Raw genomic sequence first — 25,363 nt, 5'->3', positions numbered from 1 at the left:
TGTGAGGCCTCTTTCCTTTCATGGCTTCAAAGATAATCCCGAAGAGGAATTCTAAGTGTTCTTGGTGCATGCAACACCATAGCTCAAGAGGATATCTCCCAAGGGAATAACTCCAACGATGATAACTCTTAAATGCATTTGTTCCAGTGTATTTGGTCATTGCTCGTTTTCAGTCAAACTTCATACAAGCAGAAATCAAAAACTCCATCTCCATGATTTCTCCCAAGGGAAGGATCTCATCTACTGCTTGAAGAATTAAAGTGAAAAGCACTTGGTGTCATGTCTATGTTAGTCCCCTCCCCAAAATGTGCAATGAGTTAATTCCCAATACCTGAGTCTCCCCAGTTTGGAAAAGTGGGTTAGGACAGGTTTCTGGAGCCTGGATAAGAGTAGAATGTCCAGGGGATTGGAGTACGTTTCCAATAGCTGTATCCACCCGACAGGCCCACAACAACAACTCATATGAGAAAAACTTCTACAGCTAAGCAATACATAAAGTTTCAGTAAGAGGAGGGGAAAGAGTGATTATCTTCCAGTGACTTTCTATGGTAAATACCTATTGGCTTCTGGATGACAAGTGAACAGAGTCCATTGAAAAGAAAGTCCTTGGTGTTAGATTCTAGTGCACGCTTAAGAAACAAAGTGTGTGGCCACTAGCTTGTTGAAGTGCATTTCCAGCTGAGGCCAAAGGCAGCAAAGGTGCAAGAAGCTGCTGGAGTTGGCATTAGTCGAACGAAGCAGGGTATATAAATTCAGAGTGGTAAAGCAATTTGTAGAAAGCCCCAGTTACAAAGTAGCACATATGCCAACCAGTGAGGTCAAAGAATGTGCAATCTCACTTTCTACAAAGTGCTTCACTGAAAATGCAAATGAGGAAGCTCCCTAAAACACCATATCCTGAGTGTCAGAGAAATATGGTCAAGATGGTGATTGAGGGGAGCAGATATCAATCCTGTAACAGTGTTTGAACTGTGTGTTCTCCCAGCCTCATACACACGCTGAGTGAAGAACATGCTACGGTCACATTCCACATTGTCTGTACATGCCTCCATCTCATGGCTGCTTTTAAGTCCAGTTTTTCCAGGAGATATTCTAAGTTCTTGTTCTCTACTGCTACCAGCCAGAAGCAGCACAGCGTCAGTGCCTGAAAGTCTACCATTATATCCAAGAGCTCACAGCAGACACTGGTCTCAAATCGATCAGTTGAGATGTTGTTCTTGGTGAGTGTTTTATATGTCTTTGTAAAAACCACAAAGCTAGGCCATTTGCTTAAATCATCATTAGAAAGAATGCTGAGTGCCCAGATGGGATTTCTAGTTTTTGTGCAAATGAAATCACATGAGTCCAGATTTTATTCACTCAAAACTACTAGGGAAGCAGTAGGATTTGGTTTAAATGCTGCCAAAAAGCAGAAATTCACTCAAGCTTTAATTCTGAAGCCATCCTGTTGTTAATGTTGTATCCAGGCTCGGGAAGCATGGGGGGCAGGCCCCCCCAATGTGTTTGCTGAGGAATCCCGGGCCTCTCCCAATTCAGGCTCACTCTCACTAGAGGTAGACCCATTATTGATGGTGTAGGGGCTGTCTGCAACTCCCTGAGCTGAAGCACAGCCATCTGGCTCCTTCTTCTCCCTGGGACTCGACAGTCCTGGGAGGACAGCCATCTTCCCAGTCTGCCGATTTGGCAGCAAGGACATGGTATAGTCTGCAATGATCCCCCCCACATCTAAGTTGCAAGCCTGGTCGAAGGCTAGGAAGCCAACGTTGGCATTTGCCTCACACACCACAAAGGAGCCATCATCCATGATGAGAAGATCAATGCCACAGAAGTCCATGCCCAGGATGTTGGACACCTGAATAGCCAACTGCTTGCCTTGTTCTGTCAGTGGACACATGACACCCACACCACCTGTGGAGAAAGCACAGTGATGTCAAGGGAACAAAAGATGCCCACTAATGAGTCAAATGATCCTTCAGGAAAGAGACAGGACTGTTGATAAGACGCAGCATGATTGGCATTACTCACAAAAGGCCTGGATGGAAATCAGGACACCCTTTGGGGAAAAAAAAATATGGATATTTCTTATCTAGAATCTTAAAAAAGCTGAGAACTTCTTACCCAGCTATCTCATCACTAATGAAATGATTTTGTATATGGAAAAAATTATTACACACCAAGATGCTGATGGCAGTATTGTTTAAAACACTGAAAAATCCTAGTTCCTGGTACGCAGAGGGCATTCAATAAATATTTGTTGAATCTAGACATAAAAATTATAATCTAAACATCTCACAACAGAAGAAAATAGCACATTTTATAACCATTAATGATAATGCTCATAGAGTTTGTAAGCCCTCAGGAAGTGACTCAGAAGAATTAAAGATGGTATCGTATAGTATTTTATGGTGATAACTTGCAAAAAATATCTACGAGAAAAAACAATTGAGAAGAATGATATCAATTGTTAATAACAGTTGTCTCTAAATGGTGGGGATATGATAAGTTTTTTTCTTTTTCATTTGACTTTGCTGTACTTTCTAAATTTTTTACATTGAAAATGTATTCCTTTTATGATTAGAAAAAATGTTAATTTTTAAGAAGATAAAGATGGAGAGGATTGTGAGATAAAATCCTATATCAAGGACAGGAGTCATTTGATTGCCCTTACTTATTAAAAAGCTAGGACCTCAGACTTCTTTTTCTCCCTAGAAAGACTTAAAATTGTATTCTCAGGCCCAATATTTACCTTTATATTGTCCTTTCCCCACCTGGGACATGATTTTGTAAAGAAAAGGCTAAAAACAGTTTTAAAATAGCTTACCAGGAAAAAGTATGTGGATATTATAAAACTGTTATGGTTCTTTAGTGACGTAATCAAAAAACCAAAATAATCAACCACAAAGTTCAATACTGCAGCATTACATGATTATCATGAAAATGAAACAACTCTAAGTTACGGAGTACTGTGTCAAACTAAATCTCACACTTGCCTGTCATGCAACTTCGACACAGTATCTTACAATTATCTGCTTGCTTGTCCTCTTTATTGGACCACATGCTGGCCCAGGGCAAGGACTGCCTTATAATCTCTATTCTCTCAACATCTGCGGCAAAGCTGCTGCGGAGTGCTCAAGGAATGCTAGTAAAAGGACTAAACCAGTGTCTAAGCCTCTTGATTATTTGCTGGAATTGGCATACTCATCTGGTGAGTTGGGAAATAGGAACTATAGGTTTTTTTTGTTTTTTTTTTAATTACCGACATAAACTAGTCATTCAATGAGGTTGACAATAGCTTTCTGTGATGGAGAGAAGAATTTACATCCCTCCTGGAATATCTCCTCCATTCAGCCATGACAGAAAACAAGCTTTATCAGTAAGTTAAAAGGATGGGGTTATGCATTCAACCAAAATATAAACTGCGGCTTTCTAATAGTATCGTATGTGAGAGGAAAATAAAAATTTCAATTAACATGTGAAATCAAAACATAGTTTCTCCTCTGGGTTGGTGCCTTCATATAGACCCTTGGTGTTCCTGGCCTGAGACACTGCAAGAGATTCTAAACTCATCTCCCTGCCTCCTGTCTTACAACTCTAATCCATCCTTTACCCCAATGGGAGATTTTCTCAAATGATTTTCTCTAACAATTCCTTGTTTAACTTGGACTGCTAAGTCCTAATACCAACAGGATAGGATTCAAACCTCAGTGTCTTTGATATCCCTGCCCTGACCTCTGTCACAGCACTGACACTCACATGTCCCCCTCCTGGACTGCTTGCTGCCATACGAAAGGGCTCATTTCTCATTCTTCTCTGTGAGACCCTGACACCTAACGGAGGACTGACAAGACAGTAGGAATTGGTATACACTTACTAAGCAGGTCCAAACGGCCTAATGAAATATCCAGGTGGCCTTCCATGACCCATAGACCCAATCTGAGCCTTTATATCTTACCAAGGGAGCAGTTGCTCTGCATCCGTCCATCTGTGGAGCAGCGAAGCATGGAGCCGATCACCTGGCCCCCTACCACAACCACCCGGATATCTTTTCCGTGGGACTCCTTCACATACTTCTGGAACAGGTAGGGCACATCATGGCGGACTAGATGGCAGATGTCTGAAAGGTGATGTTTGTCTCTTGCCAGAAAAACAGCTTTTCCTTTAGGAAGAAAGATGAAGAGCAAGAGAAACAGTTAGTTAGGGAAGCCTCAGGCCCCTGTCCTTGCCATTATGCCTCCCTGTCCCAAATGAGCATCAGTTCTCTCTGAACTTACCTCATTTTGGCCCTTTCTATTTCTCTGATGAGATTCCTGCTTCTTATCAAATGGCCATTGAACCTTATTTTCTCTTGATTTTCCTCAGGTCTTAAAATACTGTTGAGTCTCTCCCCGTGAGAAAACCACCACTCTTCTCAAAATGAAACAGTAATGCATTCCAGAAATACAGAGAAGGGGCTAAAATAAAATCCTAAGGATCTAATCAAATCCATTCCAGAAAGAGTTAATTAGCATTTCCTATCACCTGAGGATGATGATTGGGCAGGGTCCATGGCCAACACATTTTTTTTTTGTATCCCCCAAATCTCACACTGGGCTTGGTATACAAAGCAGATGTCCATCAATGTTTACAGAGCACAATTAATTGAACATTTTTAGAGGAATCCGAAGTGGGTATGGAAAGAAATTCAAAACAGGCAACCATAATACAGCATGATTTGCATTAAAAGAGGTCTATGCAAAATCTATGGGAGCTCAAAGTAGGGAGCCCTGACAGAAGTCCTATTTATTATTTATTTATTTAATTTTGAAAGGAAGGATCCATATTTCTATTGCTTTCTGGGAAAGCATTCCTTCTTGATTCTAAATTTTTTATTTCCTGATTGAATCACCTATGGTTTTATAATTTTTCAGTATCTGCTTTCATTTGCATATTAGTCAACAGATCTGAGCAGGGGTTCCTAAAAGATTTGCTGTGCAGATCTGTCATAAGTATGCCAGTCTGAACACTCTTTTCAGCAAAGACGGAACAAAGAAATGGTTTTCCCAATTTCATGTCACCATCACAAAAGAAGTGAAAACTCTCTGAAGTTTTTTTTTTTTGTTTTTTTTTTTGTAATAGTACTAGGGATTGAATCCAGGGTCAGTCTACCATTGAGCAACATTTCCAGACAATTTGATTTTTTATTTTGTCATAGGCTCTAAGTTGCTGAGGCTGATCCTCCTCCTCAGCTTCCCAACTTACTAGGATTACAGGCATGTGCTACCACACCTGGCCCTCCAAAGTTTCAATAAAAAGACTGATGGGCATCAGTTCCTAGTGGCATATAAGACTGAAAAATAACTTCCAAAAACATGACATAACCAGTAATTCATTCCTGAATGAATCCAAGACATTCAACAGAACTGGAGGAGTGCAAGCAAGTGATCTGAAGATGTCCAAGTGACAGGTGGTAGGAGGGTGTGCAGTTAAGTGGGCAGTCAGTGTCATTTGGAGAGGGTCCTGCAAGGGCACAGGAAGAAACAGGAGTGACACAGAACAGTGAGTAGACACAAAACAGCATCTGACTTGTTCCAAGTCTCAATTAATGAGCAGAAGTATAAGCAGTTAGACACTTGGCATCAGGAGATCAGGCATCTGGCAACAGATGGCTGGGGTTTAGTTAGAAGCACTGGAGTTCTCTGGACATTAGGTGGGATTTTCAGTAGAGATTGGTGGCTAGGGATTGGTTCAGAGGTCCTAAAATGGGGTTTTAGTCTGCAATGAACAAAGGAATAGCAGTTTTAAGGCAAGGAGAAGAAAAAAAAAAAAAGAAAGAAAGGCACAAAGATTAATCATCTACCAAGTGCCAAGCACTTTTTCTCTTATTATTTCATTTACACTTCACACTAGTCCTATGAAGCCATGAGTAAGGATGGTTATTTCTGTTTTATGGATAAGGAAATAAAAGGTCCATAAGCTTAGTAACTTTCTCAGGGGCACAGCCCGTGCATTCACTCCCTCCTTGGATTTATTCCATACAGTTGGCTCTGTATATGTGAGGATTCTCCATCTGAAGATTCATCAACCACAGACCAAAAAATTATTAAAAAAAAACACAGTATCCATACTGAACATGTAACAGATATTTTTCCTTGTCATGATTCCCTAAACAACACAAAACAATTATTTATATAACATTTGCATTGTATTACATTTTGTAAGTAAACTAGAGATGATTGAAAACATACAAGAGGATATGTGTAAATTATTTGCAAATGCTATACCATTTTATATAAGGGTCTTATGCATCTACGGACTTTAGTATCCCTGAGGGATCCTAGAACCAATCCTCTGTGTATGCCAAAGGACATTGATACTATAGTCTAACTTAAAAGTACTGAAACTCGGCGCTGGGGATGTGGCTCAAGCGGTAGCGCGCTTGTCTGGCATGCGTGCGGCCCGGGTTTGATCCTCAGCACCACGTACAAACAAAGATGTTGTGTCCACCAAAAAACTAAGAAATAAATATTTTTAAAAAATTCTCTCTCTCTTTAAAAAAATAAAAAAGTACTGAAACTCTGTTTATTCCCTATCCATTTTTCCTTCTACTAGACTGTACATTGCATTAGTAACAAATCATCTGAAAACAAAATTAAGAACACAATTCAATGTACAATAGCATCAAAAGGATTAAAGTATTTAGGAATTAATTTAAACAATGATGTACAAGATTTACACACTGAAATGATAAAATGCTGTTGAGAGAAATTAAAGATCTAAAGAAATGGGAAGACATGAATTGTTAAGATGGTAATACTTCTCAAATTCAGCTATCATTCCCTATCAAAATTCCAACTTCCTTTTTGGAAGAAATCAACAAGCTAATCCTAAAATTCATATGGTATTGCAAAGTATCCCAAAAAGTCAAAATAATTTTGAAGAAGAAAGACAAAACTGGAAGATTCACACTTCCCAATTTCAAACTTACTACCAAGACATAGTAATCAAGACAATGTGGCCTGGCATAAAGACAGACATATATGTCAATGACATGAAATTGAGATACAGATTTAAAAAAAAGAAAGTTTGAGAGCTCAGAAATAAACCTTCACATATATGGTCAACTGAGTTTTTCATTGTTGTTCAGTGCTTAGGGATTGAACCCAGGGCCTCACACATAGGCAAGCACTCTACCAAAGAGCTTTATCTGCAGCCTGGTCAAATTTTTGATAAGGATTCCCAGAGCAATCAATGGGGAACAAACAGTCTCTTCAACAAATGGTACCGGGGAAACTGAATATTCACCTGTAAAAGAATCAAGCTGAATATTCACCTGTAAAAGAATCAAGCTGAATATTCACCTGTAAAAGAATCAAGCTGAATATTCACCTGTAAAAGAATCAAGCTGAATATTCACCTGTAAAAGAATCAAGCTGGACCCTGACCTCATGCCATATTCAAAAATGAACTCAGAATGGATCAAAGACTCAGATATAAAACTATAAAACTCTCAGAAGGAAGCTTACGTAAATCAATGTGACCTTGGATTAGGCAAGCACAAAAATAACATCAAAAGCACACAGAACCCGAAGAAAGAATAAAATTGGCTTTATCAAAATAAAAAACCTTTTGTGCACCAAAGACACTACCAAGAACATGCCCATAATCCCAGTGGCTCTGGAAACTGAAGCAGGAAGATCACAAGTTCAAAGCCCATCTCAGCAAATTAGTGAGGCACTTAGCAACTCAGCAAGACCCTGTCTTTAATAAAATATATATAAAAAAAAAAGGGGCTGGGAATATGGCTCAGTGGTTAAGCACCCCTGGGTTCAATCCCCAGCACCTAAAAAAAAAAAAAAAAAAAAGAAAGAAAGAAATGAAAAGGCAACATACAAAATGGTTAAAAACAAAAAGTTCAAATTATATATTTAAGAAGAGTCAAGTATCCACATTAAAGAACCTATAAAACTCAAAAATAAAGGAAATAGTTTAAAAATGGGCAGAGGATTTGAGTAAATTTTCCTCCAAAGAAAATTTAAATATAGCCCCTAAGCACATGAAAAGATGCTTGACATCATCAGTCATTAGGGAAATACAAATCAAAACCATAAGGAAATAACCACTACATGCCCACTAGGATGGTTCTAATAAACATGCATACATACATACATACATACATAGAAAATAACAAGCATTGGCAAGGACGTGTGCAAAGGAAACTCTCATATGATGTTGCTGGTGGGAATGTAAAATGGCATAACCACTGTAGAAAGCAACTCGGCAGTCTTATAAAAGTGAAGCAGAGATTACCATAGCACTTGGCAATTCCATTTCCAGATACTCAAGAGAAATGAAAATGTCTGGTCACATGAAAACCTGTACACAAATGTTCATATAGTAGCATTATTCTTAATAGTCACAAAGTGGAAATAAACAACCCAAATGTCCACCAACCAATGAACAGGTAAACAAAATGTGGTATATCTATACAATGGAGTATCACTGACTCCTCAAAAGGGGTAGAGCAGTGTTACATGCTACAACATGGATAAACTCTGAAAACATGCTAAGAAGCCAGACACCAAAGTCCATCTATTATATGAATCCATTTATTTAAAAATGTCCAAAACAGGCAAATCCATGGAGTCAGAAAATAGAATAGTGGTTTCCAGGGAATGGGGAAAGGGCAATTAGGACTAACTTTTTTAAAAAATTTTTATTTTTATTGGTTCTTTTTAGTTATACATGACAGTAGAGTCCATTTTGATATAATAGGTACAAGGTTTCTTTGGTGGGGGGGAGATAGAAATGTTCTGAAATTAGATAGTGGTTATTATCATAAGACATAGTGAATATACTAAAATCCACTGAATTTTATAACTTAACAGTAGTAAGTATTTAGGAATACCTATAAATTATATCTCAATTTTTAAAACTTTAAAAAATATTACATGTTATGTTTAATTTCTGTTTATTGACTATCACACTTTTCTATAATGTAAGCTTCTTGAGGACAAGAATTTTTGTGTTTTTTTTTTTTTTTGGTGTGTGTGTGTGTGTGTGTGTGTGTGTGTGTGTGTGTGTGGTGCTGGGGATTGAACCCAGGGCCTTGTGCAAGGCAAGGCAAGCACTCAACCAACTGAGCTATATCCCAAGCCCATGTGTTGTTCTTATCTATATCCTTAGAATCTAGAATAGTACATGGAATTCTATAGGCACTTGATAAATTTAGTTGCATTTTATGTACATTTCACAATTTTTAAAAATAGTGATGAGATTGGTTAGATTTTAGCACAGCAGCTTATATGAATAGTATCAAAGCTCCCCTTTGCTAACTTCTCTTGCTCAATAGTCTTTTCTTCTCCCACTAGTGGTTTTGTTCACACTAGTTTCTGTGTGTTCACTCATCTCTTCCAGTTCAAATTCTACATGGTAACTTAAGTCTCCTTTCATGGCAGAGTGGACTCCTCCCTCCTTCAGGCCTGTCTGCTAGAGTGGTCATCACCCTGCAATGGAACCCCTCTGTGGTCTACTCACTGGGTCTCCTTGAGAGCAGTGATTATGTCTGGTTCATTTCTATGTCACAGATCCTACATCACAGACACTATCATCACATACCTGTTTGGGGCTATTTCCCCTTCTCCAGATGCCCTGAGCCTAAGCATGCTATGCCATCTGGGCCTCTTGGAGAGTTACCTACTCACATATTACAGGAGGACGCTCTCTTCTGCTGAGTCCCTGGTATGCACTGAGCCCTGCATTGGGCCTCACAGAGACAGAGGTTCAGAATCTAGTCCCTACCCTTGAGCTGCTCACAGTCTAAAGAAGGAAACAGGCACTTACACCTAAAACGGTCATCAGGAGTAGCACTATGACAGAAACATGTACAAAGTGAAACGGAAACAAAAAGGCTAGAGCAATTAATTTTGTCTGGAAGACAGTAAGGGAGACCAAGGATGAGGATAGAAAAGAAATGGTATTAGGAGCTGGCCTTATAGGATGAGCCAAAGTTGACCAGGTGGGCAGAGGAAGATGGTGCTCCCAGAAAAGTGAAGAGGGCAAAGGATTATGGAGAGGAAAAAGCATGGTCTAGCTGGTAAATGAGAGGCAGTGGGGAGTGGACTATGAGGGGTCCACATGACCAGAGAAGGCTGCAAAGGAAGGTTGAGCTGTCTGCCCGGGGCCCTAGTGCCATGATAAGGAATATGGACTTAGTCTAACAGCAACACAGGGGCTGCAGTGGGGGCTGTTCAGCAAAAGAGTGACAAGAATAGATCTGTTTCAGAGAAATCACTCCTCCCCCCAAAAAATAAATGAATAAAATAAGATGAACAGAGGTTGCACTAGCAGAGGAGCTCAGAAACCCATCAATAAAGACAGATGTCTATTGCAATAGCCCAAGAAAAGAGGATAAAGGTCTGACAAAAGCAAGGACAGAGAGGACCAAGTGGAGGGGACCAGAAGAATCACCCTGCAAGCTCCTCAAGCAGCACTTCCACTTGTGCAGGTGGAGCTGCTGCCCTTGCAGACTGATCACCCAGGAAGCCCAGGAAGGGAAGCACTGACCCTGGTGGCCTCGCGTGCTCTTCACCACGACTGGGTAGCCCAGGGGCTCAGCTTCATCGATCATTTTTGAAAAGTCTTCATGTCCACCTGCCAAGAAAGAGTGAGAGTCAGCGAAGATAAAGCTGATTGTCAGGGAGTGGTCAGCCCAGCCCCTTCTGCAGGAGGCTTCATATCTCCCTGATTAAGACAATTCAAACCCATTGGATCCAACAGACATACATTATGTGCCTGTAATGTAAAAGGTGGGAGCAGAGAGGTATGGAAATCAAGATTTACCAAGCACCTGTGTGGTGGAGGGTGCCCGTAGCTCCAGTTCATATAATCCTGGCTGTGGGGGGCAGAATTCTAGGATGGCCCTTAAGATTCCCACCCCCAGTGAACACTCCTTGTAGAATTCCCTCTTGAACATGGTGGGGACCAGTAAATATGATGGGATATCATTCCTGTGATTAACTTCTTATCTATCTCTACTTGGCCCCATCCAATTCTTTCTCCACAGTGTAAGCAAAGTGATCATCTTCCCTGTCACTCTGACCAGGCCACCTCCCTGATGAAAATCCTCTGATAACTTCCTGTTAGTCTTGGATTAATCCTATCTCATTTATGTGCTGTTATGGCACCGTTTGATCTTCCCAATCCTAGAGTTCAATTTTCTCTCTCTTTACATTCTTCACACTATTCTCAATACCACCAATAGGTCAGGTTCTCTCTTACCACCAAGTCTTCCGATGTTCTCTCTGCTTAGATTACACCCCCCCCCCCTGCTCCCATACCCCTTCTTTTAGCAGGACAACTTCAACTTAGGTGGATGTTATCTCCTTTAGGAAGCATTCTCTAAAGTCTTCTAAACTGCATTGGGATTACCCGGGATCACTAAGTCTCACCAAGACACTGAATGGTCTGGACTGAACTTGCCCTTTTACCTGTTGTCTTCCGCCTCTGATGGACTGGGAATACCTCAGGAAGGACTCTTACTGCTATGACCCTGTGCCTGGTACTGTGGCTGGCATGTAGTGTCAACAGACACATATTTGGAGACTGACTTACAGACAGAAAAAAGCAAAGACATTTCAGACAGAGGGAATGGCCAGGATAAAGACTCAAGATATTGAATCACCTAAAATGAACAGACTCACATTGAAAAGCAAGTCATACTGGAAGGTTTCTGATGAGAGAAAACACAGAGAGGCAGAAGGTTTGGAAAGATAAGTTCCTACTGTATTTTAAGGAGACTCACCGTAGGAGAAAGTGTCTGGCATGGGGACCCCATGTCCAGCCAGCTCTTGGAACGTCCAGAATTTGTTGATGCAGTTTAAGATGCTCTGTGGGCGGTTGACCAAGCGGCAGCCCAGCTTCTCCAGGTGCCGCAGGACAGTGATGTCGCTGTCTGACTGCACAGAGGGTGTGGACACCCGCACCACCACCACATCTGGAAAGGTGGTAAGGGCCTTCTGGTTCAGCTGGAGGCCTGCAATCCAAGGATCAGAGTGAGCCCTGTGCTGCCATGATTCAGTTCACCCAAAGAACCGCTTCCAACAGACTCCTCAAGGTTGAACCTGGCGGGAACAGAGCCTCAAAAATGGCCACTGGGATATTCTGGTGTGTGTTACAAGAAGATCTATAGGTAACCCTATTCTCCAAAAGGATGAGCAGCAAATGATAATGAGGAAACACCAAGCAATGAACAGAAAGGGAAAAGAGCAGCATATCAGTAATAAACCAAATTAGAGGAATCAGCAGGAGATATGTATTCCAGCATTTTCCTTCCATACAGGACTAGTAGTAAGTACTTAAAGCACAGTGGTTTAGGAGGCGGAGGACTTGAGGAAAAGGCAAAAAGTGCAGCCCCATTCAGGAATCCACATACTCCTTTATGACTTCATCTTAATAAGTCTATCTGGCTGGAACATTCTGCAACTATTTAAGTGATTTTTATGAATATACTGTTATTTGTCAAATGTGTAAGTATCAATGTTTAGTGGAAAACAGGATACAAAATTATAAATATTGCATTCCAATCTCAACTATATAAACAGATACAAATTGAAAAAGGCTAGGAGGAAATATACCAACATTTTAACAGTGGATAATGGAACTACAGATAACTTCTTTTTTATGTTTTATATTTATTTGTATTTTCCAGAATTCTCCAAGTGCATATTACCTTTATAACAAAAAAAATTTTAAAAAATCAGTCTACTAAAAATCAATTCAATTCAGTATTTAACAGATATCAAACTCAATATTCAGTATTAAATAATATTAATTGAAATATATGATAATACATACAGTGAAAAGACCCGAAGCTGTATTACACTGGGTTAATTGGGAGTATTGGCTTGACGTGAAGACTCAAAAGAAACTGAGTAGTCTTCAAGTTATTGAAGGAGTTCTATGCAAAAAAATTTATGGCTTATCTTCAAAGACTCCAAGACATAGAGCTAGCCATAAAAGCAGTATTTTGTCTGGGTATTCTTTGCTGAATCCAGCCTCTAGACCCATGCCTAGTGCATGGTAGACACAATTTCTCCATCAGGGATGAATACTAACAATACCAAAGCTCTAAGTTGAGAATGAAGGGGGCGGGGAGCACTAAGCACAAAAACAAAAACAAAAAAAAAATAAACCCACAGAACAACTAGGTGGATCTAACACACTTGTAGGAGATGTTTCACCAATTTGAAAAGGCAGGGTGCACAGGTGCAATTACTAAGCTAAATTGTTTTCAGTATTCCTGCTGATAGTGTGAACCTAAGAAAGTAGAACATAATTCACAGGGATAAAAAGCCTCCAGGTTATCTTCACTTTGCCATCAAAAAGCAGTATCACTCATATGGGATGCTTTTATTGTACTTTGAAATATTCCTTTGCCACTTATAGCCCTGGGGGAAAATAATATGAAAGGAAGGAGGGAATGACTCTGTGTGTTATCCTCAAAAATGGTAGAAGAAAGAGAAGTACCTGAGTTGATGGAAATGGCGAGTATATACAGAACACCCAGGACAGCATTACACAGTGAGATCATATAGGCAAAAGTGCTTTGAAAACCATAAAATGCTATACATATGCAAGGCACTCCACTCAGCAAGGTAGGACAATTTATGGAGATTTTTTACCACCTAATGAGAAAAATGGCTTTGCAACAGAAAAGTGACCTATAAAAGCGGGAAGCAACAAAAAACATCTGGCTTTCAAATCCCAACGTGAAGCCACAGACAAACAAACTTCTAAGTGGGAAGAAAATAATTTAATCCATTTCTGGAAGTACCAACCACAAGTGCACAGAGATAGCTCAGCCTCAACAAGCAGATTCACATATACCTAGGAAGTCTTACCAGGACTTCATCTCTCTTCTCCAAAGGTATATCTTTGGGCCTGGCTCATTCCAACTGAAGCCTTTAATAAATGAAGAATGGAATGGGTTAAAGTGGAGCCGAAAAGGCTCCACCAAGCAGTTAGACAGGTCTGGTGTCTGACTCTGTGCTGCTGTCCAGCCCTGTGCAGAGGGCTTTAGGGTGCGTCTGCAAAACTAATCACGCCGGCCCTCCATATCCATGGTTCCACATGTGCGGATCCAACCAACTGTGGATAGAAAGTACTCAAAAAAAATTAATATGCACCTCTACTGAACATGCACAAATGTATATCTTGTCATTATTTCCTAAACAATACAGTATAACAACTAGTAATAGGGCTGGTAAGGAGCTCAATGGTGACGCACTTGCCAAGCATGGGCAAGGCCCTGGGATAGACTGCAGCATGACAGGGCGGGGGGGGGGGGACCACAACTGTTTATATAGCATTTACACTGTATTGGGTACCATAAGCAATCTGGAGATGATTTCATGTATACAGAAGGCTGTGTGTAGGTTATATGTAAATACTACATTATTTTATATAAAGGACTTGAACATCCTCAGATATTGGTGTGGGGTGGGGGGAGTCCTGGGACAATCCCCTATTGATACTAAGGGATGACTCTATCTTAATCCACTGGCACGGTTCTGACATTCTCACTCTGGGCAACATTGCTTGACCCCTAATCATTCCCCTTGCCTTCTCCATCTCATTTCTAGAGTGTGACTTCTGTCAGACAAAAGGCTGCCCCTCATAATGGCTTCAGTGGGAGAAGCAGCTTCAACACCATGGCCAAGAACAATTTGGATTTAAAGCTGGCCCTTAGTAAACGTGTCTGAATTCTGAGACCTTTGACCATGTAAGTAATCTCTGCTCTCTCTCATTAACATCTCCTATTCAGGAAAGGACCCGATAAGCTTAATGCAGAAAAAAGCTTACTTAACCTGTCACCTTTCCCAGAATCTTTAACATTCCCACAGCAATCTACAGGCTTCAAGACAAAGGAATGAGAAGCTGATGCAGGACATGAGGAGGACAGGGCTCTGTTTAGCTGCAGTGAATGGAAGGAAAGCCCTGACCAGAGAGCAGTTCTTGTCCTGAAACAAGGGATGTTCCATGATTGGGCATCACTTTAACTTGGGGAGGTAGGAAAGGAGATGCACTGCTTCTTGGATCCATGAGGTCCCCTAGATTTCCAGACTGGGTTTGTGACTTACTACACTCACTCTCACATTACTTAAAACAAAACAAAACAAAAACTAAACTGAAATGACCACTCAGTCCTAAACAGGTTAAAAAAAAAAAAAGACAGTAGTGAACAATAATAATGATGATGATGTTAAATTAAAAAAATAAATCAGACCCCAAACTAGTTAGTACAGTGACCAACAGTCAACCTAGTCTAAGTCAACCTTTTGAAACCAAAACAACATTTTTTCCAACTTACTTCTAAAAAGAATAATCAGCTTTCGTGCGTGGTTGGGTCCTGATTTCTTTTTAAACTCTACTTTCACTTGGAAATATTTTAATATATTAAAAACAAGATAGAAAACTAGGGTAACCCTCCCAAAGAACTGAATCTGTTTTTTGTAACCTATATATTGAGATAAATTAAATTCTACAAAACTAGACTTATGCATTTGTATGTGTAATAGCCGAAATAAAAAATGCACTTCGTAACGAAGAGAAATAGTATTACTGTGAAATAAGCAAATCATTTTTCGAAAGTAGTGCCCTAAAATTTAAAAGCTATTCTCAATCATTCATACCCATAGAGGGAGTAGAAGCATGGGTAATAAAAGGTGCTATAATTCAGATACGAATTCACCTAGCATTTTTATTGAGCATCTGTTGTGTTGAAGGTGCTTTGCCAAGAACTTTAATGTATATCATACCATTTAAAGAAAGGCATCTTATAACACTGATCATTGGAACAGATTTGACTATAAATATCTTGGCCTTTACATAGAACTGATGCAAAACGGGTCACCACCCTCCCACCCTGTGCACACGCATCACTTGAGTGTGCACACACACACGACATCCTTGGCAGCACAAAAGAAAGCTTCAACACTAACCTGGTTTCTAACATGCTACAAAAAAATCTTCATGTACAGCTGGGTGCGGTGGTGCACACCTATAATCCCAGGAGGCTGAGGCAGGAGGATCGAGAGTCCAAAGCCAGCCTCAGCAATGGCAAGGCACTCAGCAACTCAGTGAGACCCTGTCTCTAAATAAAATACAAAATAAGGCTGGGGATGTGGCTCAGTGGTTGAGTGCCCCCCTGAGCTCAGTCCCAGTTTCCCCCAAAAAGAACTTCATGTATAAAGCAAACAGCAGAAATAGGGAGGCAGTGGGACCCTGCAGCACCAGAGCAAAGGCCCTCACTCACGGTACCTCTTAGGACCATTCTATTTTAGCAGGACTGTGAATCAGTGGTTGGCAGCTCTGAAATGTGTCAGAAATCAACAACACCACTACGGAGGCTAACCCATGTTGCACCTTGGATTTTCTTGCTTGTCCTGAGGAAGCTGTATCATCCAAACATGATCTGGCTCCTGCCATTCTCCAGCTTTCCCCTTATTTTTTCCTGTTCCATCCAAAGCATTTCTCATAAGAAAGTTATTTTTAATTCCCGAGTACATGCTGTCACCACCGCTCCTTGGCTTTTAAAAAGTTCTTGGTGCAGATGCCCAAAGAAATTTTACCTCCACCTCGCTAAAACCCACAGTTCGTTATGTGGCCACTTTCACTTTCCACCAAGGGCTATTTTGAGGTCATTTAATTCAACTCACCCTTTATGGAACTGTTGGTGTGAGTCAGACACACTATTAAGCAGGAATACAAAGATGAACCAGGTGGTCTCTGCCAACCAGGAGCTTAGTCTCCTTATGGAGAAAGATAGAGACATGACTTTGTCATTCATTCACTCATTCAACAAGTTTATTGTTTTATGAATTCATTCAGCAAATATTTATTGAGTGCCTACTTTGGGCCAATCCCACAGCTAGTTTGGGTTTTCCCAGAAGCACACCCTGAGACCATGATTTAAGTGCAAGTAGCCTATTTGAGTGAGAATTTGAAGAAACACTGGTGGGGGAGAGAATGTGGCAAACTAAGGTTATGGTATTTTGAGTTCCCACCTACTGGAGCTGAGGCCTGCTGAGGATTAGTACACACATCTCAGTTATTCCACCTGGGGAGCCTGGGAGCAAGCGACTTAGAACTTTGGACACCAACTCACCCTTTGGTTGAAACCTGTCTGAGGGCATGGCTTTAATTCCCCGACCCTTCGGCCTGCCAGGCATATGTGGGCAGAGTGGGCTCCTGTGACCCACGATAGCCATCAGAGAGAGGTGCAGAAGTCAGTGGCTGAAAGTGGGGGCCCAGTACAGTCAATGGTAAGGGCCAAAAGGAACGGGCAGGCAACTGATAGCTAAGGAATAGGTACCATCCAAAGGACAGGGGGCAAAAGGGGTGTGAGGGAAACCATATCCCTGGAATTCAAGAAGAAAGACAACACACAACTGTTATTAATGCCTTTAATGCCCTGGACAGAGCACATAGGTATTAGAAGAGTTGTCAGGCCACGTATGGTGGTGCATGACTGTAATCCCAGCAATTCAGGAGGCTGAAGTAGGAGGATCACAATTTGAGGTCAGCCTCAGCAATTTAGGAAGAGGTTCAGCAACTTAGCAAGATCCTGTCCCAAAATAAAAAATAAAAAGGGGCTTGGGACATAGCTCAGTGGTAAAGCAGCATCCCTGGGTCCAATCCCTAGTACCAAAAAAAAAAAAAAAAAAGGTCAATATGCTAAGTTCTCTAATGGGCCTATAGATTCTTATATCTCAGCAAAGGAGAGGGAAACACTCAGGGTGATTATCTCTGCCTGAGGGAAACATTCAAGGAAAGTTTCAGAAAGGAGATAGACTTGGACAGGCATTCCAAGAAGTCAAGGTGACATGAGATGAAAGGCTATTATGGCAAATGAATAGAGTCCTGGTGTTCACATTAGAGCTCTGATTCCATTCTTTGCAGGCATGTAGCTTGACAAAACTCAAAAGTCTCTCTGGGTCTTGGTTTTATTTTTGTGAACAGAAGGGTCCCAGAGCTTTGCAAACCCTCTTGCCTCCCTTCTCCTACCGCTGCAGCTACCCCTACCACCACTACCACCAACACCACCATCACCTCACTGACATATTCTTTTTTGCAATCACAAAGGCAAGTCTCCTCAAGTTCTTCATTCCTGTTCACATCAACCACCCAAGATGCCAGTCTTCAAAGCATGTCATTTCCATTACTTCACTAAAACTGCCCTTATTAGAGCTGCTAATATAACATTGTAAAAGCAATTCTCATTCCTCATTTTACTTGACCTGACAGCAACATTTGACACCATCTGAGCATTATCTTCCTTCTGGAGCTACTTTCTCCACTTGGCTTCCAGGACACCATAGACTCCTGGGTTTCTTTACTCCTTTTATTCAGCCTCCTCCCCCTGACAAGACAGGAATGCTCCAGAGCTCTACCTTGGACCCCTCTCTTCTCCATCTATGTGCACACCTTATAAATATGCACCTCCTTTCCTATCTCCAAGCCAAGCCTTTCCCTGGATCCCAATATCTACCATCAACTGCCTACTTGACATTTCAACCGGGAGGTTTAATGGGCATCTCAGACTAAGTTCTAACACATATCATCGCCCCAAACTACCTGGTCTCTCTATTCCCATATGAGTAAATAGCAAATTTTATTCTTTTACCTAATCAGTTCCAAAAAATTTTGGAGTCCTCCTTGACTGGTCCCTCCTGGACACCCAAATCTAATCCAACAGGCAAATCCTGACCACTTTGTCTTTCAAATATGCCCCAGACCCAGTCTCTTTTCACCACCTCCCCTGAAATCACCCTAGTCCAACAACCACCTCTCGCCTGAATTGAAGCAATAACCTCCTAAGGGATCACTTTGCTCCTGTCTTTGCTCCCACCAGTCTATTCTCAAATGTTTCCAGAATGACCCTGTGAGCCCAAGTCACTGGATCCCAGGCTCATCCACACAGAATGCCTTCAATCCCCACAAGGCCTTCCCTGCTTGTCTCCCACCTGCCTCTGACAACCTCCTCACATTCGCCCCCGTGCTCACCCTGCTCTGCCACACTGGCCTCCTTGCTCTCCCGCTTGTCTGGCCTCCTCTGCTGTCACATATCTAAATGGCCTGCTTCCTCGCCTCCTTCAGGTCTTTACAGGGATATCCTCTCTGGGTGAGGACAGCTCTAGCCACCCTGGGATGGCAAACCCTCCTTCACCTCCAGAAACATTATGTCCTTCTTCTTGCTTTTTCAACCAATATACTAGTTATTTTACTTACCTTATTTATATTCTATCTCACCCATCTAGAATGTAAACTCCTTGAGAGGCAGAGGTCTCTGGCTGTTTTACTCTGGTACCTAGAATGGTATCTTTTAGAATGGTGGGCAGTCAACAGATATTTGTTGACAGAATAAACTAACAAATAAATGAAATCATAACAGTGAAGGGGAAGACCATATCTATTCTTACTCTCTGCTACCTCAGTACCTGGCAGAATGGATGCTCAATAAACATTGTTGAATGGAATGAATGAATAGGACTGTTGTGAAGATTAAGACATATGTTAACATATTAAAAATAATGGAGTTACAGGTGTAAAGAACCATTATGCCTGTTTGTTCCTTAACACAAAGTAATTTATCACTTTCTCATAGACTTGAGTAACTTTTTAAAAAATGTGACAGCACTTTTCTCCATCTGCTTAGAAACATTTTTTTTTATTTTTTATTTTTTGTAATTATAGATGGACAGAATGCCTTTATTTTATATGTCAATTTGTATGTGGTGCTGAGGATTGAACCCAGTGCCTCACGCATGCTAGGCAAGTGCTTTGCCACTGAGGTACAGCCCCAGCCCAACTTGAGTAACTTTTTAATAGTGGAAGATCAAACAGAAATAGACCAAGAATTTCAGATCATGTTGTAGGTTTATATTAAAACAACAGAAACCCCTTGTAAGGTGCATTCTCTCAGGCAATGGGCAAGGTGACCAGGGAAGTGGCTGGAGTAAGAGGGGCTAGTACTGTGTGTCCTTGGACTCCCTGCAGGTAAGGGGAGTGAGAGGAACTGTGGACGGTTGACATCTCTCAGTGACAGCTGGACTCCCTCCACCAGGCAAACCTAACAAATTTGGTCAAAGTATTTTGGTAGCAGCAACAGGTGGTTGGGAAATTTATGAGTAAGGCTTTGGTATCTATGAAGGATCCCAATTCACTAGTTCTAGAACTTTTCCCAACAGTTCATGAGGTGGCTCTAAAAATGACTGTTAAAAACATAAACTAAACATTCCACCCATTCTTAGTCCTTGGGGTCAGCCTACAGATATGAGGACCCATGGGGCAAAGCATACCCATGCGACACTCACATCAGTTTGGAAGCATTATACAATAAATGCTTCCACCCATTCTTTGACTTTTCTTTCCACTAGTGCTGCACAGTGTATCCCTGAGATTACAAGGTATCAGGCCCAGGCCTTTAGCAGAAAGGCCTTTAACAGAAGATTAAGCTCTCTGCACAAAAGTCAGCTTAGTGCCCTTTCCTGCTAGTGTCTTTTTGCACCGTGATGGGGTGATGGGGGTCCATGCTTTCTGTGGGGCCTTTGGTTGTCTTTTGGCAGGCTGGGGTACACCACTGCCTCTTTCAAAGTTACTTAACATTCCCCTCCCTCAACTCTCTTAAATGTTAGCTGATTACTATAAGAATTCAAGAACATCTTAATTTAAGGAACTTGATTTATAAATTATCATATGGGGTTGGAAATATAGCTCAATGGTAGAGCACTATCCTAATGTATGAAAAGCCCCAGATTAGAATCCCCCATATCCCCCCAAAAGGGACATGCCACCAAGATTTTAGCTCTGAAAGTAAAGAGAAGGAATGCTGAATCATTCTGCTAAGAGACAAACTGTAACACAACCTCATTTCCCAGGTCGGATTCATTTTATGTGTTTTGGTTTCTGTCCCTGAGTTAGTGACTAGTTTCTTGAGCCAGTTTATGATTCAGATGGGTAGATGGTCAAAAAAACTTAATGTCACTAGTGAATCTGTCCTTTATGATGGCTCATCACAGAAACATTTACACGTTCAATCCTGATCTCCCAAACACAGAAGCTAATTATAACAAAAGTCTCATGTACTTCAAATTAGCCTTTAAGGCACTTTACTCAGTCATCCTACAAGCAGGAACTGCAGGCCTGCAATGTACCAGTTAGAGAGTATACATTTGAGGAATCCACAGTTATTTAGGGGGAGAAGGGATAGAAACCTTGTAAATAGAAGCATTACATTGAAAAAGGTGAGTGTAACTTTTAAAGGTATGGAAATGTTATTTGGCAGCACATGGAAGAGAGTGACTACTTGCAGACATGGTAGGGAGTTCAAGAAAGACTTGTATACAGAGATGAGTGATTTGTGCCAGATTTAAGGGATGAATAATAATTCAACATGTGGAGGGGGCAAGATGAACAACTCAGAGGATTTTAGTGTAAGGCCAGGAATCATAGAGTGATATGTTGAAGTCACTGTAAGCCCATGTAGAGCAGAAGGGATGAGACACGCACAATGTTTAGACTAGAATTACTAAGTATTAGTTCTAATTCCCAGCCACTATTATGTGTCAGTGACCCACACTGGCATCTATAAGAATTAATATGTAAATAAAAAAACCTAGACCTATGCCTTACACAAAACACTATAAATAGATAGCTAGCTAGCCGTGGCTATTAATAATAGTAATAATAATAATTTGATGTGCACTTTGTCACATTCATCACCTTATGCTTAGGGTTGAGAATAATTAATAAATATTTGGTGAATGAATGAATGAAGAACTGTGGCTTCTAAAAAAGAAATGGGAGATAGTTGTGATTTTCATAATGCTACACCCAACAGAAGTGAAAGGAGGATGTTTTCTATAGGATTGCTTGAGTCACCTAAAGATCATTCCCCTTGCCCCAGTTATCTCCCCAACCATCTTTTTGGGGAAGGGTAGATTACTACATTAAGAATAATAAGCATGAAACCTTGCATTTGTATAGCATTTTCTGTTTATATGTATAGTATTATTTAAAATAATTGCAACCTTTAAATTCAAAACTTTGAATCTCTTATCTGAATCCTACTTCCAGATACAACCTGAAATTCAAGTTCTTGGATTTGGTCTCCCATTAGCCTCTAGAGAGGAAAGCTCATAAATGAATTTAAGCAATTCATTGAGGCACTGACCACCCATATGTTCCCCAAACCAACTTCTTTATTATCTACCTACACTAATCTAAAGAAGAAAAGAAAGAAGTAATGGCACAAAGACTTTGAAAGGTGGTACCTAATTTCCTAAATTATAAAATTGCTTGCAAAGTCAGTGTCTAGTGAGAAAAATTTGAATTTAATTCAGCTCAATTCCACATCTACTGAGAAAGATACCATAAGTTGAGGGTATCTAAAGCATAATTATCTGTATAAATGGGCTGGGATTTAGGATATCAAGTTTTTTGGGGGGATTCCAGAGATTGTTTTATAGTGTTGGAAATTGAACCCAGGGCTATACTCCAAGACCCAGATATTAGGTTGTTTTGTTTTGTTTTAACTGTGGATGTGCTAGCTAGCTAGATAGTATTAAGGAAGTCACTACATCTATTTGAGCCTCAAGTTCTTTGTAAAATGAAGGAGTTAAAATGAATGATCTTCAAGTCCTTCTCAGCTCTCATATTCTATAATTCTCAAAAGGGAAATAGCATCACTATCATTATAACTGTATATATTTCAAGTAAGTGAATCCTGAAGTATTTTTCAGGGGAATAACTGGCTCAGCAAATTGCTGAGGGTTTTCTACAGTTTGACTGTAGAAGAAGCTGGGAAATAGAACTCACATCTTTATTCATCCAAAAATTGAGTGCCTACTCCATACAAAACATCATTCAAGTCACTATCATAGCCCTGAACAAAGCAAACAAAGTGGCTCTTCTCACAGAACTCACTTTCTTGTACTTGAATTAACCTATTCCCACAGCCAATAAATCTTTTGACAGCTAAGAACAGCAGAAATGGTGATCTAATAGGCTTGTTTTATGTGCTTTGATTTGTATGTAACCATTTCTGAATTATCAAGAAATGAAAACTGCATCAAAAATTACTTACCTTTAATTTCTCCATCACCAGGCAAATAGCTATGTAGAGTTTCTAGTAGTTAAAAATAAGTAACTCCTGGTTTGTGAACTGATTGGAATACATCCACACATGAATTCCATTAAATTTTAAGACACTAGACAAAGGGTGTAAATGTTTTCTATAGGATGAGTGTTTAATTTTCTCTTGTACTAGGACTGATTCTTAAAAATGGGTTTTTTTCAATACAGAGAGCATTTTTCTACTTGTTCACAGAATACATGATGGGTCTACAAAATGAACATGATGTGAAATTCTGGTTTCTATAGCTCAAAAAAGACATCTTCATAAACCATAAAATAAATAAAGAAATAAGCAAGCAAGCAAACTCACAGGGGCATGGGGAATATTAGGTGTGTGTGCGTTTTCAGTATCTAACTTAGATCAGCAAAATACAACAGATTATCCTATTTAAATATGACATTAAAACATGGAATTTTCAAGCTGTGGAAACCTCAACCCTAAGTTTCATAAACGAGAAGCTTGAGATTTAAAGACAAAGTGACTTACCCAAAACAAAGACAAGATACAGAGCTGTAATGAGAATCCAGGTCTGCAGACTCCCTATTCAGGAGTCTATTTCTACATTAACTAATTGTAAGTTTTAGCAAATCGAAGATAGAGAGAGGAAACCCTTTACATTACATTGGAAAGACATCTCTTTAAACATAAGGCACCTAATGTTTGTAGTGTACTTCTTCAACAGGATATACAATCTGATATTACATATGTAGGGTTAGGTAAACTATGGATGAAGACCTACAACTGATATATTCCACTTAGGGACTGGTTATACTCAAAATCTCACTTGTAAGTATCCTGTTCAGAATTTGGAATCCCTTTCCTTGCCAAAGAAAAGAAACAAATTATGTGCCTGTTTAATCCCATAGAATAATATGAACAGTATCCCAAGAAGCACCCTGAACTAGAATCAAGCCCCTTTGAGTCCTGGACCCTCTTAAATAGCTGGACACCTCTGGTGGAGCAAAGGAGACAATCAGCAAGTCAGTGGGTACGAGGTTCCTAAGCCACAAATTCCTAAAGCAGAAAGGCCTTGTAGTAAGGATAATTAAGAATATCTGAAAACATAACTTAACCTTTTGAGGTCAGGGTCAGAGATGACAACCACATCTTACCCCCAAAAAAAGTCTCTGGGACACAGCAGTGGAGTGATTGAATGATGTGTACCTGAAATCACGGCTTTTCTGGAATAAGAATTCAACACTTTTAGGGAGGAGGCTGAGTTAAAAAAAAAAAAAAAAAAAAACCGCATCAAAAGTCTCCTCTCCCACTTTACACTTCAGAGGTGACTCCAATCTTCCTTGGGTTTTCCCCATATGTAGGTTCCCGGTTTGGGTATAATTCTCTATGTAGGGCATTACTGATGTATATACACCGCTGGAAAAGTTTCGAAACATCTATCATAATAGGAATTTTGCAAATTTAGTTTAGCTTCTTAAATCTCAGTCTAAACGGACAGGGTATGGATGAAAGAGTAATTTGCAAATTTGGGGTTTGCAGCTTGATTTTTCTCGGACACCAGGGTCGCTGCAGGTGAATTTGGGTTCCTCACAAAACAAAGTCCCCAAAGTAAATTAAATCACCTTCTCAAATCTTGGCCTCAGGGCAGATGATAGTGATTAAAGGAGGTTATGAAGGTGAGGGGCTTTCTCTAACACAAGGGGTCTCGCCCGAGAGAGCGGCTGGTTTGCAGGGCCGGAAGGAGACTTGGCTGCGGGAGGCCCAGGAAAGCGCGCCCACCCGGACGGCCCTCAGAGACCCCGGCGCGCCGCCCAGCTCTCCCAGGTCCCGCCTCGCTCACCGAGGTGGCCGCCGATGACGGTGACGGCGATCTGGTCCATGAACACCGCCCGGAAGCGCACGTCCTGCTCGGAGCAGCGCTGCCGGAGGGCGCGCAGGATCTGCACCTGCGGGTATTCCTCGCGGATGCGCCGGTCAGTCAGGAACCAGAGCTGGGAGCACATGGTGGCCAGGGCGGCGGCGCCCGGCGCGGCGCGGACCCCTTAGCGCCCTGACCCGCTCTCTTGGCAGGATTGGCGGCGGGCGTCTGGGGCCAGCGCACCGCGGCTCCACTCCCGCCAGTGCGCCAGGCGCCTCTGCAGCCCTGACCCAGCGAATCTGCCCGGCCACTCAGCGCCGCCGCCGGCCAGCCAGCCAATCAGCGCGCGGCGGTGGGCGCGGGCCGGCCGCGCG

The 25,363-nt window shown here is 41.0% G+C and overlaps 1 protein-coding gene across 1 annotated transcript; it reads right to left on the bottom strand.

Moving 5' to 3' along the window:
• Positions 1 to 1,450: 1,450 nt before the first annotated feature.
• On the bottom strand, positions 1,451 to 25,134 carry Rimkla (ribosomal modification protein rimK like family member A). The gene is made up of 5 exons (XM_077791479.1): positions 24,972 to 25,134; positions 11,780 to 12,010; positions 10,543 to 10,629; positions 3,953 to 4,156; positions 1,451 to 1,908 (listed from the first exon to the last, which is right to left on the bottom strand). Exons 1-5 carry the CDS (start codon positions 25,132 to 25,134, stop codon positions 1,451 to 1,453), a joined length of 1,143 nt encoding a protein of 380 aa, XP_077647605.1.
• Positions 25,135 to 25,363: the final 229 nt, after the last annotated feature.

Source organism: Urocitellus parryii, chromosome 11, assembly GCF_045843805.1.
Source record: "Urocitellus parryii isolate mUroPar1 chromosome 11, mUroPar1.hap1, whole genome shotgun sequence".
Lineage (NCBI taxonomy): Eukaryota > Metazoa > Chordata > Mammalia > Rodentia > Sciuridae > Urocitellus > Urocitellus parryii.
The sequence above is the reverse complement of the archived record's forward strand: the minus strand, read 5'-3'. Positions and strand labels throughout refer to the sequence as shown.